The sequence below is a fragment of the Pocillopora damicornis genome, chromosome 7 (assembly GCF_964200805.1).
Source record: "Pocillopora damicornis chromosome 7, jaPocDami1.2, whole genome shotgun sequence".
NCBI lineage: Eukaryota > Metazoa > Cnidaria > Anthozoa > Scleractinia > Pocilloporidae > Pocillopora > Pocillopora damicornis.
Genome location: NC_142676.1, coordinates 18,163,759 through 18,184,749, shown reverse-complemented (window position 1 = coordinate 18,184,749; position 20,991 = coordinate 18,163,759). Strand labels below are relative to the sequence as shown.

At 37.3% G+C, this 20,991-nt stretch overlaps 1 protein-coding gene across 1 annotated transcript; it reads left to right on the top strand.

Annotated features, from left to right (window-relative positions):
* The first annotated feature begins 1,444 nt into the window (after nucleotides 1–1,444).
* On the top strand, nucleotides 1,445–5,140 carry LOC149042972 (uncharacterized). The gene is made up of 2 exons (XM_089211070.1): nucleotides 1,445–1,797; nucleotides 2,378–5,140. Exons 1-2 carry the CDS (start codon nucleotides 1,447–1,449, stop codon nucleotides 3,197–3,199), a joined length of 1,173 nt encoding a protein of 390 aa, XP_089067196.1. The 5' UTR covers nucleotides 1,445–1,446; the 3' UTR covers nucleotides 3,200–5,140.
* The last annotated feature ends 15,851 nt before the right edge of the window (nucleotides 5,141–20,991 follow it).

Sequence of the window (20,991 nt, the reverse complement as noted above, 5' to 3'; positions counted from 1 at the left end):
TTCGGTAAATCTAAAAATGCCGTTCCAAAACCTTCGTACAAAAAAGGTCATTATAAGCAAAAATAGTTGCATTGCGTCGAAGCTTGTAGACTGAACGGGGAGACCATCAATGGAAAGCGATGTGTATTCTCTGGATTATCTAATCAACACAGTTTCTGGACTTTAAAAGTTCAAAACCATGACCTGTGTAAAGAAGGGTTTGTCGGAGTTAGCCTTTGATTGGCCCAGGTCTTCGATCATGGAGGTGAAATCAGCTTTACCGATGCCGCTTTTTTAGGCTATTTTTAAGTTTTTCTTTTTTACGTGTTTTAAGTGTTCTTATTATATGTTTATTTCTAACATTTGGTCAGGACTATTTGTGGACCTTGTGTTAACGATTTACTGTTGTCTTCTTTAAGACATTTATTGTCTCTACAGAGAAAATAAACTTAGCGTACCGCCCCTTAGGTTTTTTCGAATTAGACCCATTAAGTTTGTATGAGGCATTTCTCTGGACTCTTGTTTCTGGAAAGTGAGCGAACAAAGTAGTTGTATCTTGAAAATGATTAGAAATGTAATCATCGGAAGTTGCGTTTTTTTCCATTTCATTGGAGGGGAGCTTTATTAACTTTTTTATAGCGATTATCGGATGTCCTGGAATGTTCATCGAACACCTCATGCCACCAAGAGGCGTCAAACTTTGGCTTGACTTACTTATGCAAATTAGCTGGCTGCACATTCAATGTGCAGCCAGCTAATTTGCATAAAAATTGTTCTTCGACGCAAAGCTCGTCATGCGGGCGGATTTAACTTTGTATTCAAGTGACTGTAGCAGACATACTTTTAATCAGCAATTACTGGTTCGTGTATTTATTTATATCAGTTTCATTTGCCAATATATCTCCCTCCATTGCAACTTAGACAATGAAGAGAAATCAGCTTAGCATTTGAGCTGACAATCAATTCTCTATAAACTGTGTTCAGCTTAGGCTAAACTGCAGGGAACGTTTACGGCTCCCTTTGTAGAGCATTCCTAACACAAATCGTCGAGGAGCAATTTCGTTTAGGCTTGAATGTTTGCCTAGTCTTCTTTTCATTGTTCCGCAAATAAGTGATTCTGTAGTGAAGATCGACTTCACAGCGAGACGAATACACTCTTTTCAGTCTTTCGGAACGTTTGCTGACTCAGAAGAAGGTCTCAATATGGTAATGGCTCTTACGGCTAGCGACTAAAATTTTGGCAATTTTACTGCTAACGATTATCTTCTTTCCGTTGCAATTAAGATAAATGTTACACCTCATGCTTTAAGAAAAACAATTTTATAGTTAATTTTAAAAAATGCATCAATGTAGATCGCTTTTAAGCAAGAGGCCCAAATATCTATGTATTTCGTCTCAGATTACCCCATGCTTGTCAGATGAAATAATCATGCATCTTTTTTTCTTCACATTAATAGTGCTATTGTTATGGGCATCGTGCAATATCTCCAAGTCGTGCTGTTTGTATTCAATTTGACCCTCTCCACTGAGGCACAGAAAAAAGTAACATGTCAAAACTTCAAGTTTGCTATCGATGACGATGTCATCCATAACCAAATTCTTGAGGGTCACGTGTTTGAAAGATTGACAGTCCCAAACGCCATCCAGTGTCACTTGAAGTGCAAAGATGACTGCCTTTGTGTATCCATGAATTATTTCCCTCCGTCCAAAGAAAACAATTGTGAGCTCAACAAGGCTAACAAGGACATGGAGCCAGCGGCGATGAAATGGAGGCAAGGGGGAAATTATTATGATTTGGTTAGAAGCTACACGGTGAAGGTGAGATAAGATTATTTATCTAATGTTTTACTCATTTATTTATGAACTTTCGTAAACAAAGTAAATATCCCAAGATGTTCAAGTTCGTAAATAAAATAAATATTTCCACATGATCAAGTTTTGCGGTACTCCTTAAAAAAAAGGTCTGTTATATGTCAGTCTTGGCTAAAGACAATTTTCTGCATATCGTTTTCTCTGCGATATAATTGGTCTAGACAAAACCAAAACAAACTGATTTGGCTAAGAGAGGATTGGGTTCATTGTCTTTCTCGCAAACTTTTTTCTTAACGGCCATGTTGTAATGCGAAGGGAACGGCAGAACAGAAGTGACAAAAAATTGCATAAAGACACCATTGACTTAACCATTGCTGTATTACTGCATTTCAAATCTAATTTTGATGGACACTTCATCTCCATTCTGGCACCCCGCTATGTGTTGTAGGCACACGTACTTTGCTCGCACTGTTTGTTATCGATTCGATCCGTTTCCGGTGAGAGTTGTTGATGGTTGCTACAACGCACATGCCAACCCAATTCGATGAGCATGGTGAGCTAAAACATCCTTTAAATGTCGCTGTAGGGTGGAGACAAATATACACCAGAGAAGCATCATTGCAACAACAGATGCTGCCGCACCAATCCTTCTCTCAATGGAGGGGCATGCCAGGAGATTTGTGACACTCACAGCACCAGGTTTAACTGTACCTGTCCTAACACCTACTCTGGTCAGCGGTGTGAGAAGATGAAACACCCGAGAAGCTGCAAAGACATAGCTAAGAACGGTGCCTCGACATCAGGAAAATACGACATCTCAAATTCAGATAATGAACGGTTTTCTGTTTACTGTGACTTGCAGTCTGAACCTGGCTTTGTATGGACGTTAATACAATCGTTTTCCTTTTCCAAGAGAAATACCTTCAATTCTGCAGGGTTTGGCAAAAACCTTGAGATTGATATTGAAGAGGGGGAAGTTAATTGGAACGAGTTCCGACTATCCTTATCACAGATGCAGTATCTTGCTAAACACTCCACACATCTGAGAGTAACTTGTAACTTTTCTACGGATGGCTTGCAGTATACAGACTACGCACGCACTAAGCTGGCAGGTCATGACATTTTTGGTACCTGGGACACCTGCAAGATGTACGAATATGTCAATATCCGAGGAATCTATTGTTCTAATTGCACCGCCCTCACAAAACAAGGGGAAAATGTGTCCTGGCACATAAGGAGTTACAATAGCATAAAAGAGGAATGTGAATTTGATGGAAAACCAGGTGGAGTCTCCGGTGAAAAAAATTTCGGAAGATTTGAAAGAAAGTTCTTTAATCTGAATCACAGCTGCTCGTTTTCTCCTGCTTCTACAACGCAGCATTGGTTTGGAGCTAAATGTGACGAGTAACTTTTTACGAATTTATTTCCTTTCACAGAAGAGGAAAGACAGCCAACTGAAAGTAGGAAAATATCGGAGCAAGGCTAAGAACTACAAAAGACATCAAGTGCCTCAAAGTTTGGTCCAATTAGGAGTTGAACTTGAACTAAACGTTTAATATTTCAGATAGTTACACTGACCCTTTATCATAGAGGAATGCAGACATGCACAAGAGTGACGTCATAAGCAACCTTAGACCTTAGAAACACAGCGTCCATATTTCAATAATTGAAGGAATTAGGCGGTCTCTGAGCAAGCACTCTTTACTTGCACTTTCATCTTTTCATTTAATGTTCAATAGATAATACACTTACATCTTAATTAAAAGTGAAAGGTCGATAAAATTGGCCTTTTTTTAATATTCGTCTTTGAAAACACATCCAGAGCTCACCATTAGTTGATTTATGGAAATTATTTTCAAGCAAGTGACTAATCGTAAGTTGAAATGCTTGTGTTTAGATTCGGAGATGTTTAAATACCTCCGTTCGTTATTAATTTAATAATGACATGTGTTCTCGTCGAAGGGCGACATTTTCTTGACTCGGTCAATCAACCGTTTTCTCTTAACTTTTACTTTTCTTTTCTCTTCTTTGAAAATTAGCTTTGGCTTTGTTAGTTTGATCATTTGTAAAACCAAGCTTTAAGTTTAGGTTTCTTGATTTCGCTTTAAAAAATCCGTACAGTGAGGAGAAATGGTATTTACTTAGTGGCAGTGAGAGGTTAATAATTTCTCCTAGGTGATAAATATGTACAGCTTTGCTTGATTTTAATGTTAGGGGCTCGATGCATAACTGTGAGAAGCCCTCAACAGCCTCTCTTTGACAATGACTAAGGTACTTAAGTGCTTCGTTAGGATCACTGCTTACTTTATAACATTGCATATTTGTTCATAAAACAATTTTTGAAATGTTCAAAATGTAGGAGATGAAGTAGGTATAGTAGTTGGAGCAGGTGTTTGTCAAGAGAAGCACCAGTGAAGTGTAAAGGTCATTCAGGATTGTTGTACATAATGTGAGACATCATCTTATTTTCCCCTCAAAAATGGTATTCGAATTGCGCGGCCAAAGTACCATTTGACAAAAAAACCGCTGACGTCACTTTGGTAACATAAAATCGAATTCAGTCGAATTCGGCAACGAGGGCGATATTGTGTTGCTGGTGCCCCGGCTCAGACCAGCAAAACTGTCAGAATCGATCGTTCCGGCACCGGGCATAGAATTTTTCAGTTCCCGAACGTTGTGAGAGGAAAATAGGTGAAATTTGTCTGCAGACAAAGACACGATCTTAACGATCCAACTTGGCCGTAAACGTCGCTTTGTTGGGCAAATTTTGAAGAATTATGCTATGAGCAAAACTTATCCATGTGAAACAGCATGATGGAGGCCCAAGGGATGAAGATGAAGCGCTTTTTGAGAAACGACACTGTGCCAACCAGGGACAATAGTTTTGTGCGTGGTGTAAATTAAATTTGAGTGTTTCTGTACCGTTTCCTTAAATTGTTTTCCTATTTTTTCTCTTTTGCATACTAATACTGCTTAAAAAAGTCATTCCAAACATTCAGCTCCTTTAATATACAAATAACCTAAAAGAAACCCAGTTGAAATATCATCAAAGGTGGTGGATACAAAAGTAAGGAGGTTGCGTGACGTAATTTCCAATTGGACTGTTTCTCAGTTTTTGAACCTTTGCATTTGTGGACTCCTTCATAGAGAGTTCAGCCAAAAATGAAGAGCTGGAGCCGGATCGACCATCATTCATAATTCGTGTTCAACTGCCTCTTTTAACTGTGGCAAAGTCAATTCCTCTATGGAAACGAAGAAAATATTTGAATAGCGAGAGAATGAGTTTTGTCACCTAGCTGTAAGTATCTAGTGAAAGACAATTTAAAGATTAAATCACTATTCTAAAGGCTATTGGCGATCTCCTTTGTCTGTCTCTGGTCTCTACCGCTTCTTGTTGTGAAATTACTTGTTTTTTTTTGTGATCACTATTCTAAAGATAATTAAAAGACAAATTGCGACGTATATCCTCCCACGAATTTAAAAAAAAGAAAAAAAGGCTATTAAGACACTTCTGAGGAGTACTAAACGAAAATCAAAGTGTTCTATGAGCAAACTCGTGAATTGACACATGATTTCTTGCATTATGTTTAATGTTATCTGGTTAAGGGAATTTTGTGGTTGATTGTCGTATCTAGAGTACAAGCAGTAGTTCAGCGTTCGCTAATGTAGCAAAGAAACAAAGTAATTGAAATTGAAATGATCATGCTATTACATTTGACAAGGGTGGATGATGTCATGTGTTTTAAACGTATATCATTTTTGTTTCTGGTTCAAAAGAAAAGGTTGGAAGTAAATGCGGGTGAAAAGTGAAATTTACTGTCTATCATTGTAAAAATTAGAAAATCAAGGCAATACTGTCTTAATGAAAACATTAACGATTCCCTCTTTATCAAATGAGACAAACGGGAACGAGTTTTGAGTGATTTAACTAAGCCAAGACTGCCACCGTCATTTAGGCGTTATTTGATTTTCGTGTTTACTTGCAATTTCGTCAGTCGCCGGCATCTTTTGTTGCTTCACACAGGAAAAACACACGATACGAAATGTAATGATCGATTTTGTCCTCAATCTCACGCCGTAACAGAAAAAGCTTTTGAACATCTGTAAACTCCGTGCGCTTCGCAGTAAGTGATATTTTCAATGAATCTTCGGATTGTTTTCAAATTCAAGGATTGTGAATTACAATTTTATGAAAAACGAAGGTCGTTCTGTTATTTCAGTGTGAATCGTAGCATGCCTGCCAGTCGCTGGCGCCGCTTGTTGAAACTAAAACGAAAACGCCATTTCGTTTGTTTATTGCTCGCCAAAAACTATCAAATGCACTCAAAAGCCGAAAATCGAAAAAAAAGTTTACAGGAATCGGCCAATCGAGAGAGCGAATGTTATTCCCCACATCGTTTCTATAACTCGCTCTGGCGCATGCGCGCTATCAACGAGTTAAAAAGGAATGTAGACAAACACAAGAGCTACGTCGTAGGCGTTTTAGGCGGTCTCTCTGCAAACACTTTTTACTTTGACTATTCATGTGATGTTCCATAGAAAACACTATTACATCTTAAAGTCAAAAGCTCGATAAAATCGTCTTCTTTCACGTTCGTCGTTGAAAAGTTGATTACTTCCAATCTTTGAAATTTTTTGTTCAATGAGAAAAAATTTAAGTGTGAATGAAATAAAAACTTCGTATCATGGAAAGTGCGATGCATCAAAAATCTTATTCGTTCGTTGCGCTCACTCGTTCATTTTTCGTGGTGTATCGCAACCCGTGAATAAAAATCGTTCTTACGCACTTTCCATGGAATAATATCTATGTATTCGAGAAAATCCCCCGTTTTCAAAGCTTACTTACACGACGACTTCTTATTTCAAGGAATGCTTTTCCAATTAATTTCTATCGCATCCGTATAAAAAAAAATACAGGTATAAGCGTGTTCTGAAAAACAAAAGGGAAATTCAAAACTACGAGAAATTGCGAGTAATCGCCTCTTTCTGCTACACACGGGTTTTTTGGTGTAACACGCGTGTGTTTCCCATAAGTTACGAGCACTTAACGCACGTAGGAATGCTGCAATCACGGTATAAGCAGTGCAAGGCAAAATGGTTATTGTCAACCTGGAGTGATTATGCGCGATATTTTGACCGATGACTCTTTGCCATTTCGACCACTTTTCAAATCAAGTTGACAATCACTGATTAAACACCTCTGATTTCAAAAGAAACAACCCGTACTTCTGAGCAAGACATTTGCAAATATGATACAAGGTTTTTAAGGCCTTTAATGCTCAGCAAAGTACATTTCCCAAATGAATGGGGCATGCCATAAAAATCTTTGCTTATAGATACATATAGATTATTTCCAATGGTCAAAATATTATTCAAAGTGGAAGAAGTCCATTCACTGATATGTTCTACTTGATGACAAATAATAGCAGTAAGTGATATTGCTACACATTGCTTACCAGCATTATCACCAAAGAGTGCTTCATTTCTTTAACTGTAGTCTCAGACACTATTATCATTGGGTCAATGATATCAAATATCGTAGGGCCAGGATTTTCCTCCACATCATTTGCTTGTCATAAGCAATGGAATACAAACATTGTAGCACATCATTTGTGTAAACCAAAACATCCCTTGATTCAACATTTTGTATGGTATAACAACTTGTTTCAGTGTCAGTAAATAAAACACATTAAAATAAAACGTCATTAGCATTATATTCCAAAACCGATCCTTAAAACGCGATGAGACATCCCTTATTTTCACGAAATTGTCATGAGATCTGATCCTTGAACAGAATTGTTCAATGGAGATCCCCATATTTACTTGTGTTCTTGAGCGAGCAACAACAACAACAATCCAACTAACTAGAAACTCAGTTTATAAACATAAATAACCCTCTTGACAGTTCAAGGCAAACAATAGTTTCTTTCAGTTTGTGACACTTTGAGACACTCGTGAGACACGTTGCTACACTCTGAGACTCTTTGAAGTGCAACCCGCACAAATATATTCAAGCCGACAAATGTTGGCTTCCGAGAGTACAGTGACTCCTTTCAATCCGACACAACCCGCACCGAAGGTCCAAGCCGATAAATGTTGGCTTGTGAAAGCGTAAAAGCTCCTGTGCAGCCTGCACTGAGCACAAGCCGCGTTTCAGCGTGTTGGCTTGCGTGAAAAAATCTTATTTTATAAACACCTGAAAAAATAACGAAACAAACGCCTCAGATTATAAAAGAAAGAACACAAACCAGATACACAAACGTAATCGCCTTTCGTGAGAGCTTAACCGTGAAGCTCTCACAACAAAATTGAAAAGTTAAAGCACGCAAAGAACCCGTAAAAATAGAAAATGACTTATCCTCACCTTGAAAACAAAAATCCCCAGGAAACAAAAATGAAATTCCGTATAAGTTCTCCAAAACTCAACAACTGAGAACAGAAATGGCCGCTGTGCAATCCACTGTGAAAAAACAACTATTGGAATCCAGTCTTCTCGGCTCACTGAACGCCAAATAAAACACGTGGCAAGCACTTCTCTCTCGTGGACAAATGAATAAATAAAGAAATAAATTTCGCGGGCCTTGACAAAGTGTGGGAAATCCCACACAAAAACTGTGGTGTTGCGTCGGTGGGAGAGTATTGCAAATTGCTCTGAAGAAGGGCTAGCGCTCGAAACGTCAGCCTTTTCACTCGTTACGGTGGCAAATTTACGTTTTCAACTCAGTTATTAACACTAAATTACGTTAGAATCTGTGATTGTTTTTAGCTTTGCATTGCTTACGTAGGAGATTAGCCCGAGTTTCCTGTACCAAAAATGCAAAGCTAATGCAATCCTGGCTCCCTTTTAAAAAGAAGAACAAAACTGCGTTGTAGTGGTAGTTAAATAATAATTCATGGCTTGTATGCATAAGCTATCATACGAATATGTTAAAATACGCCTTACGAACCTTTATATAAACTTATATTTGTAACACATGCAATTAATATAACATGGTTCTAAATTAAATCAAAAAGCCTAAAAAATTGAAATATGTTATCTTCAGGAGTTAGAACAACCAAGGGTAAAGACCAACTGGGGTCTAAGTTGCTATGCAACTAAGTTGCATAGCTTAAGACGAAGACTGAATTACATGGTTGCATTAAGTTTGTTTGTATAGGACTTGATAGCTATAGAAAGGGGTAGCATAACATTTCATTTAATCGCCTGAATGCTGTTTCGTCAACTTACATACTCTAAGATGTCAGTTTGATTATTGTATTGAGAGCGAAAGAGACATTCGCAGTTACATGACTCGAAAACCGATCTCTTCTCCAACCTTTAAATACATTTCAGGAGTCAGAAGGATGACAGAAGTCCACTTTCAACTTTTACACTAAAGAAACTTTACATCTTTGGAGTCGAAGACGACTCACTTTGTATCTATTGTCAAGAGAATGAGTCCACTATGTATCTGGTCGAATGATTTAAAAAAAAGTGGTTTAATAATAAAAATGCCTTCGCTTTCTCGCCAACTGGCTTCAGTCAAAATGTTCATCTAGGACAGCCCCTTTCGAGACAGATCTTACAACAAAAACTTTGAATTTCTCCTTCTTCTTTGCTAATTACTATCAAGCCTAGCTTGAAATTCCAGTCTTGTGTAACATTAGTGTACAGGTTTGCTTGTGAATATTATGAAAGTAAAGGAATAATTACAATGTTTATTGGAGAAACAACCATTGTTTTCGCCACAATTTTTCAACTTTTCTAATTACCAATTAGAAGGTCCCCTTAAAGCTAAAACATGATGACATAACCTCTATCGTGTTCTGTTTATGAAGCGCTTTACAACCTGCACAGGTACAAAATTGGTCTAATTTCAATGATTTACGATTATTTCTGGCTTCTAAATCAAGACTGTACACTTAATATGGTAATGGCTCTTACGGCCGGCTAACAACTAAAATTTTGGCAATGTTATTGCTAACGGTTATTTTCTTGAAAAGATATAGGGGCCGCAGCCAGGATAAAACATCTTGTAAAATTTAAAAAACGATCTCTGGCTAAAACTTTTAAAAATACGAGCTTTCGGCTGTTTGCGCTACAGCCTTCAACGGGTAAATTTTACCCGTTGAAGGCTGTAGCGCAAACAGCCGAAAGCTCGTATTTTTAAAAGTTTTAGCCAGAGATCGTTTTTTAGATTTTACAAGGTTATTTTCTTCCCGTTTTAGTTTTAAAAAAATGTTATGGTTAATGCTTCAAGGAAAAAAATTTGCCAGTTAATTTAAAAAATGCATCCATGCATTTTCCGCAAATGAGGAAATGTTTGATCCCATGAAAGTTTTACCAATGGAGGTCGCTTTTAAGCAATAGACCCAAATATCTATTCATTTCGTTTCAGATTACCTAATGCTTGTCAGATGAAAAACTCATGTATCTTTTTTTTTATTCACATTAATAGTACCATTGCTATGGGCATCGTTCAATATCTCCAAGCCATCCTGTTTGTATTATTTTAATTTAACCCTCACCACTGTGGGACAGAAAGCAGTTAATTGCCAAAACTTCAAGTTTGCTATCGACGACGATGTCATCAATAACCAGATTCTTGAGGGTCACGTGTTTCAAAACTTGACAGTCCCCAATGCCATCCAGTATCACTTGAAGTGCAAAGATGACTGTTTGTGCGTATCCATGAATTATTTCCCTCGCTCCAAAGAAAATAACTGTGAGCTCAACGTTGCTAATAAAGACAGAAGCCAGCGGAGATGAAATGGAGGCAAGGAGGAAATTATTATGATTTGGTGAGAAGCTACACGGTGAAGGTGAGATAAAATTGTTTGTTTAATTATTTGGTCATTTATTTATGAACTTCCGTAAACAAAGTAAATTTACCAAGATGTTCAATTTCGTAAATAAAATAAATATTTCCACACGATTAAGTTTTGCGGTACTCCTTAAAAAAACAGGTGTGTTATATGTCAGTCCGGGCCAAAGAAAATTTTGTGCATACCATTTTGTCTGCGATATGATTGGTCTAGACAAAACCAAAACAAACTGATTTGGCTGAGAGAGGATTGGGTTCATTCTCTTTCTGGCAAACTTTTTTCTTAAAGGACGAAGGGGAGGGCAGAACAGAAGTGACTACAAATTTCATAAAGACACCATTGACTTAACCATTGCTGTATTACTGCATTTCAAATCTAATTTTGATGGACATTTCATCTCTATTCTGGCACCCCGCTATGTGTTGTAGGCACACGTACTTTGCTCGCACTGTTTGTTATCGATTCGATCCGTTCCCGGTGAGATTTGTCCATGGCTGTTAAAACGCACATGCTAACCCAATTAGATGAGCACGGTGGGCTAAAAAATCCTTTGAATGTTGCTGTAGGCTGGAGAAAAATACACACCAGAGAAGCATCATTGCATCGACAGAAGCCGCACCAATCTTGGTCTCAATGAAGGGGTATGTCGGGAGAGTTTCGACACCTTCAGCACCAGGTATAACTGTACCTGTCCTTACACATACTCTGGTCAGCGATGCGAGAAGATGAAACATCCGGGAAGCTGCAAAGACATAGCTAAGAACGTGCCTCGACATCAGGACATCTTTAATTCAAACAATGAACGGTTTTCTGTTTACTGCGACTTGCAGTCTGAACTTGGCTTAGTATGGACCGTTATACAATCGTTTTCCTTGGCTAAGAAAAATTATTTCAAGAAAGCTGGGTTTGGCGGAAACTTTGAGATAGATATCGGATAAATTGGAAAGAATTCCGACTATCGTTATCAAAAATGCAGTCTCTTTTTATTTATTCCACACATCTGAAAGCAACTTGTAACTTTTCTACGGATGGTCTGCAGTAAATGGACTACGCACGCGCTAAGCTGGCAGGTCATGATATTTTTGGTACCTGGGTCACCTGTCAGATGCACGAATATGTTAATATCCGAGGAACCTATTGTTCTAATTGCACGGCCCTGGTAATAGGCTTGAGTCGATTGTGCTCGTAAAACTGGCATATTATGCTCTTGGCACTGCTCAAAATTTATGAAATTTATGCCCGAGTTATGTTCGTTTCTCTAAATTATGCTCCTGGCATCAGAATTATGCTACTTGATTTTTAAGCAAAATAAAGGCAGAGCACCAGGGTAAACACAAATCAAACAACTGATTACTTATCAGGTGACTGCAGCCCATTATTCTAATAAACCAATTATCAAACATTGTGTCGTGGCACGTTTCCCCTGCATTTGTTCCTCAGAATCGATAAACATGCTGCTCATCATTTTTCAATCAATGGAGCTTCTTAAGGCAAAGTAAGGATGCAGAGAAATACGCTTATCAGCGTTTATTGTACTGAAGCATAACACAAGCCCGAACATGATCTTCTGGAGCATGGTCTTGCGAATCGTTGAAGAAGAGGAGTTAATTAATGAGACATTGCCTGAAGAACTAAAAGTGTTCGACGAGGTGGACGCCTTCTTTTATCTTGGATCTCAGTCAACTCGCTAGCGAGTCGTATGAGTAGGGCCTAAAACCAGGAAACGTTACGACGACCGCAATGAATCCACCGGAAGCGCAATTCACTATTAGCAACAACATTCTAGAAACATAATTCAGTCAAGAGAGGTATATTCAACACAAAAATTACGAAAATTGTTCACATCGTGGAAGTAAAAATGTAAATTATGCCGGCAGTGCTTTTCTTTGAAAAAAGTTAAAAACTATGCTCGTTTTGCCAAATTATGCTAAAAATTATGCTGGCACAATCGACTCAAGCCTATCTGGCAAGACAGGGAGAAGATGTGTCCTGGCACGTAAGGAGTTACGGTAGCATAAAGGCCGAATGTGATTTTGATGGAAAACCAAGCAGATTCGGTAAGGAAAACAATCTCGGAAAATTTGGCGACCACGATATAAATAAGGATCACCGCTGCTCGTTTTCTTCTGCTTCTAAAACGCGGCATTGGTTTGGAGCTAAATATGAATAGTAACTTCTGACGAATTCGTTTTCTTTCATAGAAAAGGAAACTCGGCTAACTAAAAACAAGAAAACATCGGAGCAAGACTAAGAACTAACATTGACATCATGTGCCTTCAAGTGTGCTCCACCTTAGGAGTTGAACTTGAACTAAACGTTTAATATTTCAGGTAGTTACATTGACTCTTTATCACAGAGTAATGTAGACATGCACAAAAGCAACATCATAAGCAACCTTAAATGGACAGCGTCCATACTTTAATAGTTGAAGTAAGTACTGAAGTAGGTAGTCTGTCTACAAACACTTTTATCTGCACTTTCATCTTTTCATGTGATGTTCTGTAGATGGCACACTTACATCTTAAAAGTTATAGGTCGATTAAATTGGCCTTTCCTTAATGTTCGTCGTTGAAAACGCATTTAGAGCTCACCGTTAGTATATTTATGCAAATTTTTTTCGAGCAAGCGACTAATTGTTAGTTGAAATGCTCGTGTTTAGACTCATAGATATTAAATTAATAGCGTTCGCGGGGCATAGCGGTTTGTTGAGAGTTTTGAAATTTCTTTAATCTAATTATTACATGTTTTCTCGCCTTAGGGCGACATTTTCTTAACTTGGTCAATCAACCGTTTTCTCTTTACTGATAATTGGAAATTAGCTTCGGCTTCGTTAGTTTAATTGTTAGTAAAACCAAGCTTTAAGTTTAGGTTTATTGGTTTCGCCTTAAATAGTCCGTACAGTGAGGAGAAATCTCTCGAGAAATGGTATTTATTAAGTGGCAAGGGGATGCTAAGAATCCCTCCTAAGTAATAAAAATGTACAGCTTCACTTGATTTTATTATTAGGGACTTGATACATAAAGTTGAGAAGCCCTCAGCAGCCTTTCCTTCACGAGGACTAAGGTACTTAAGTGCTTCGTTAGGATCACCGCTTACTTTATAACGTTGCATTTGATCTTAAAACATTTCTGAAATGTCCAAAATATGAGAGATAAAGTAGGTATAGTAGTGCAGCAGGTGTTTGTGGAGAGGAGCACTAGTCTACATAGCAATAGTTGTACATAATGTGAGACATCATCCTATTATATTATCATATTAGTTGTGAACAGTTGATGTTCATCATAACATCGCGAATTTGTGTTCGTCTTTTTCAAAGTCGTAGTCCAGACTTTTACTTTAAGCTTGTGGATTTGCTGCGACATTACATTACACATTGTTGGACGCACTGCCGATACAGTTTCAAATGCAAATCCAACTGACCATAAAGTGAACTTTTTTGCTAATTATAAAGTTCACCATTTGAAATTCACGTTCCGAAGTTTGAATAAATTGAGTGATAAAATTGACGATTTTACAAGCTCTTAAAGTCATTCCATTTTCCCCTCAAAAATGGTATTCGAATTGCGCGGCCAAAATACCATTTAACAAAAAACCACTGACGTCACTTGGTAACAGAAGATCGAATTCAGTATGGCGAATAGTATCAAAAAAAAGTATGGAGGCCCAAAGAATAAAGATGAAGTGATTTTCTGGAAACGACGCTGTGCCAATCATGGACACTGTTGTGACGCCAGCTCCGGGGAGACTTCAGTGAGCGAAGAAAGAGACAAGTAAGATTCGAGTCAAGCAATTGATGGACCTGAATTAAAGTTACATGAAGTCATTGTTTGTTTTTTTTCCTTGATTTCCTGTATGGGTCTTTTCTTCTTCTTCTTCTTTTTATGTTTTTCTTTAATAAATGAATCCATGGATATTACCCGTCAAACTCAGCCCTAAACCAGTGCTGCGCAGTAGAAGAATTTGATAACGTGCAGCTGAGTCGGATTCATATTGTTTTCTCTCTACTTTGGTTGTAATGGAAAACGAGGAGTCTGGAGTGCGGAGTGTGGAAAATGAAGAGTGTGGAAATGAGGATTGTGGAAAACGAGAAGTGTGAAGAATGGGGGTATGAAAAACGTGGAGTGTGAAAAATGAGGAAATAAACCTTGGCATAAGAACACAAAAGACTTAATTTCTGAGGTCTCATCAGAGCAATAGCTTTAACACTATCGTTTCATTCCAGTTATTTTGATTTATTAGCGTTTTGATGACAATTTGTATGATGAAATTGTGTTCGGTGTACATTAACAGAATGTGAAGTAAACATTTCGAAGGTAACATACTATGCAGTTACAGGATCTTATCATATCACTCTCCGTGTTATGTAATTTCTTCTGCCATTTTGTTGGTTATAATCATAGCCGCTGTAGCTTTTAAAACCTTTTTATTCCAGTTATAAGTATTTGTTCGTGTTTCGACGGTTAATAGATCTAAAGATAAATTGTGTATACTGTAACCAAATCCGAAAGAAAAGCTTTCAGACTTAATATATCACCATATAGGGCACAATTCGTGGTTGAAGAATTTTCCGATTCAAAATCTCTTGCAGAGCAAACCAACCAGGGGACGTTTTTTAGTTCATGATTAAAATCAACCTTGTTTTCAGTTAATTTCTTCATCATTTGCCCCTTTTAGGGTTCCGATTTTGCAGGGCCAGTGTTTGCCAGCGGCATCACACACAGTCTTCCAGAAAGGCTTTGAGTCTTTGGACTCGGAAAATCTTTCCTTCCAATAAAAAGCTTCTTCTTTATGCATTGGCTTTGTTACCTCGTTTCTTACATGTCTATACCTAGCCCAGGTGTGTGCCAGGTGTGAGAGGAACCATCACAGGCTCTCAGTAGTTTGTATCTGTTGTTCATAGCTTTACATATTTCTGAATTTATCCAAGGCAAGGAGAACTTCTTAATTTTGACATCACGTAGAGAGACATAATCATCAAGGATATCCCTGTACATACTTTCCCACGCCCAGGTGATGTCATTAAACACAGAACAAACTCTCCAGGAGACGTTTTTTAGTTAATGCTTAAAATCAACCTTGTTTTCAGTTAACTTCTTGTAACTGTAAACTTTCTTCAAAATAGGTCGTTCGTTTTGTTTCTTTAACACAAAAAAAGCAAAAACAAACTTGTAATCGGCAATATTGTAACCAAGAACATCAGATGTAAAAATTTTAGGAAAATTATTGGTCAAATCAAATCAAGACGGGTACTTGAGGATTCAGCAATTCTCGTGGGGCGGGTTATTAAATTTCGGAAGTTGAAGGCCTGACAAATACGTTTTAGCTTAGAACTATTACAATTGGGAGAGAGCTGATCAGCATTTAAGTCACCAGCTATCACAACATTTTTCTTTGTGAGCCACTTTTTTCCCATAACACTGCGAAATTTGTCAAAGAAATCAGAACGGTCAGGAGGTCTGTACACACAACCAACGGGCAGTCGCTGAGAGAATGCACATACTTCAATCCAGATAGCTTCAAGATTAGAACATCATACTTTATGAACCGCACACAATTTAAATCATCCTTAACATAAATAGCAATTCCTCCACTAGCTTTTCCATAGCGATCTCTTCGTAACAGTTGATATCCAGCAATATAAATCTCGGGTCAGTGGTGACCTAAGATATAGACTGCAGTGGGCTTAATTAAGTTCATCAACGATAAGTACTGTACATCCTTTAGGAGTCGAACCCTATTGAGAAATCACTCTTTGTTTAATAGAGCAGTTGAATTTGTAGGATTATAGTGTTTTTCTGTCGGTTAGATTATACCGTAACAATATAAAAAAAAACCGCACTCCGCACCCCGCATAACCCCATACTCTCTGAAATTGTTTTGGTAGTTGACTTTACCTGGTCTTCCATCAAATTCACATCCTCTTATTCTGCTATTGTAACCCCGTCGTGCCAAGACTTATGGGGATCGCTGTATTGTCAAGCTGGTGCAGTTAAAGAAATTACTTCCTCAGATGTTGACATATTCATTAATTCAGCTGACATTTACACCATTCGATATATAGTCGTTACAATGTCCACTGCATTTCATCGTTACTTTGAGTCATAGCAAAATTGTTACCAAACCCTTTGCCCACAAAAATGTCCTTCTTGCCCAAGGAGATCGATTGTATCAATGCCGATACAAAGCCAGGTTCTGACTGCAAGTCACAGTAAGCAGAAAACCGTTAATTGTTTGAATCGAACATGTCGTACTTTCCCGATGTCGAGGCACCTTTGTTAGCTATGTCTCTGCATTTTTCTCTCACACCGCTGACCAGAGTATGTGTTAGGACAGGTACAGTTAAACTTGGTGCTTTGGGTATCCCAAATCTCCCGACATACCCCTCCATTGAGACAAGGATTGGTGCGGCAGCACCTGTTGTTGCATAGATGCCTCTCAGAAATGTATTTGTCTCCACCCTACAGTAATATTAAAGTTTTATTAGCTTACTACGCTTTTTCATAAAAGGCTCATAAAATTGCGTGCGCCCAACGACAAATTGAGTTGAAGAAAGAACGAGTAAATGAATGAAGTCTGAGATGTGACTTAAATAGGTAGCTCATGCTAGATATGTATATTCCGTTATTGGCTTGTGAACTGGCTACAAACAGCGTTTTAGTGTTATTTCCATCTCGTTCACCTAAAAACAATAGTTCATTTAAAGACGTGCTCTAATTACTTTATAAAATGCCAAATTGCGTGACTCAGGCTTAATTACAGGGCGGTGTTCACTGAAAAACGTGACGTAGATTAAGACGTTTTAAGAGAAATTTTTCAAAAAACGTCTGACCGTTTTAATTCGAGCTAACAAAATTTTTTTAATTACAATAATTATCATAAACAACAGATCTCGAACTCTCCTATTCATGCATTTATAATAAGAAAGTAATTATCAGCGCATAAAGTTTCGCTTTACTCAGGTAAGGAATTTTCCAACAAGGTCGCTGGTCTTATAAAAGTCTTGTGACAACTTAGTGTCGTGACTGCATTGCAACAGCGTAATCATTCTATGGCTGACATTTCGCGAAAAGTTAGAGGATCTATGTCACAAATTACTGTTACGTAAAAAAAGATATGAAAATATAATTTCATATTCCAAATAGCATAGCCGCATACGAAATTCTCGCCTATCATTTCTCAATTCAAATTTTTTCTTACCTCAGGCAGACTCGAGTTGGAGACTCGCGCTTTCTCACGGATGAAAGAAAAGAGAAAAGAGAGATTTATAGGCAAGCAGTGAATTGTCGAACAAGCTCGAAAAAACAAATTAAAAACAAAAAAACAACCAAAAAAAACTAACCAAAAAAAAACTGATCTGTAAGCTTAAAAATAAACTTTGAAGGAGACTATAAACGCTCTGTTATTCAGAACCAATTTATTCTTACCCATACTCAAAACGAACACAAAAATCTTGCTGTTTGATCTCAGTGCTGCTTTACTTCTCTTAATTTTCATTTCAAAATCTTTAAGCCGTGGAAAGGCTAATAAAAAATTAATCACACCTTCTCCTTTAAAGACTCAGAAAAAAAAAAAAGAAAATGAAAATTATTCGTGCCATTAAACAACCTTAACGTGTACCCCTACATTTTCTGATCCAAATATCAGCCTATTTTTGTTGTACAATGGGCACAAAAAGACACATAACCTTTCAAAACAGGCTCGTATTTACAGTTCACTCATATTTAAGCAAACTGTTTTTCCATATCCTGACTCAGCCATAAAAATTAATCAAATAAAATGTTTCGAATACAAAGTTCCTCTTCATTTTGAGAAAGATATTTGCCTTCAAAGTTACTGAAAGTCGATTAGTTTGAAAAGGTTTCGTAACAATTCTAAAACCTTATGACAAAGCACACATGTCTACTGAAAGAAACAACATCTTCGTTTAGCCACATTTTTATTCTTACACTGCACGAAAAATTGGATTTATACAGATTTGCAACTGAAGTAAATATGATGCAAATTTAGGCCTCCAGATTTGACCTAAATTCGCATTGAAAGCAATGATGATGCAAATACAGATACTTATTCCCATTGTATTTGCGCGCAAATGTGAAGTAAATATGATATCTACTTTATCTTTGCTTTGTTTTTGATACCTCCGCAAATGAACAAATTTGACTTACATTTATACAGATTTGGTCTATTTGCAAAGTATTAAGTTTGCTTACAGCACAAAATGTAGGCAAATATGGTGTAAATCCATTTGTTTGCATTATTGTTTTAAAAGTGTTGTTAATTAACAACACTTTGAATAAACGGTCAGAATTATAAAGCCCCAGGAGGGAGCCGGAACTCCATTAAACTTGAAATTAAAACCAAGGGGAAGGTTAAAAAACTCGTGAACTTTGTCTTCTTAAATCAACCCATAAAGAAAATAGGTTATGTTTTTCAGAAAGGCAAGATCTTCCCCCAGAGTTGTAGCCGTTATCGGAATAGAGGGGTATGAGATCGAGGTCCTTTCAGAGGTATAAATAGTTAGTCTTTAATAATTGACAAACCTTGATAAACACGCACAAGATAATCATAGAATTCATAGCAGTCTTTTGTTTCTTTAGGCCAAACATTAGAAAAGTGATGCTTATAGGAGCGTAAAGATCGATATTACTTCTTAAAGTTAAGAGATTTAAATTCAAATTTTAAAGTCAAGAAATTTTATCTGTGAGCCCCTTTATCAGCGTTCAGCCAAAATTAAAAAGCAGGAGCCGGATCGACCATTATTGATAATTCATGTTAAATTTTCACCTGCCTTTTCAAGGCTATTTAACAGCAGCAAAATTAATTCCTTTGTGGAAACGTACGAAACTGTGATCTTTTTCATTCCTTTCATTAGTGAGACAACGAGTTTTGACACCCAGCTGTAAATATCTATTTTTCTGAATAAAGGACAATTTAAAGATTAAAAGGGTGTTGGCGATCTCTTTTGTTCGTCTCTGATCTCTGACGCTTCTTGTTGTGAAATTACTTGTTTTGTTTGTGATCACTTCCATTACGACGGTAAGAAAGAAGATGAAACTCTTTCCTTGTTTTTTAGCTATTAAGACACTTTTGTGGAGAGTTAAAAGAAAAGAAAAAAAAAGGCTATTCAACTGAATCGCACTCAACTTCTCTTTGGAAACGTAGGAAAATATTGTGCAGAAATTTTTTCCTTTTTATTGTGGGAAAATAACTTTTGGCACCCAGCTGTAAGTATCTTTATTTTGGTGATGGCAACCTCCATTCTTTGTTTATGCTCTCTTCCGTTTCTAATTATGAAGTTTAATTGTATTCAATGATAAAAAGGTGAAAGTCTTCACTGCGTATCGAGGAGCAAAGCCAAAATTGGAAAAGACAGCCAGCTCAACAAGATAATCTAGATAAAAACGTTACCATAACTGTTTGCGTTTAAGCATCCAATGCCAGCCGAATGACCAGTTACGTAGGGAAATTTTCGCAGGACTTCAACAACGGCGGAGTAGAAAGCTTCAGGTCACCAATTCAAATAAAGTACACTCAAGGTACATTATAAAAGGGATAAATCTTAAGATGAAATAATATCACGGTTTATCTATTAAATTAGTAGAGTGATTTTACAGAAAATGCTAGGTGCAAGCATCATTTTCTTACCCATAATTCTTCTCAAGGAAAACTGTGAAACGCTATGCAAAGTGCGGAAAGGGATTTGAAGCTGAATTTAATCAAGTCACTCCCTAAACACGAAGTGCACTCTAACTCTTAGCTATAATTATTATGAATTTTCCATAGGAAGTTGTAGACTGAAGAAATCATATCAGCAATAAATTGTTTTGGAAAGAAACAGTATCTTACCAATTCATGTTTACATCTAGGTTTAAGTGTAATTCATCAGACATCGTTCACGACACATACGCCGGCTTGAAAACTTTCTGACATCAGATGACTTCCTATCTCAAAAATCGATATATTTTACGCAACTTTTCGCGACAAAATGGGTGGAAAACATTTGGTCAGAAAACTTTAGTATTTTTGTTGCATGTCATGTATGTGAGAGTTTTCGCGCACATCTGAAGCATCTGGTATTTTCGAAAAGGTTGTGTTTGTTTATCGCATGTTATATACATTATGGCGAAAGATCACAGTGCTCTAAACAGTAGTCCAGTATTGAATGTCTAATTCAATGTCATTGAGTTACTTTTGGTAAGTAGTTTTTATAAATGTTGTCAGCTGTCTTGGGACTCCAACTTTTGCTGATTTTTTTTTTAAGACACATGTTTCCCAAGTAGTGTAGTTGTTCTCCAATTCTCTTTTTTTTTTGCGTCGCCACAAGCCAAAAAATGATTTTTGGCTAGATTAGCGATCGAAAGTGTGAATTTCACAGATTTTGTCTAGCGCACAGCG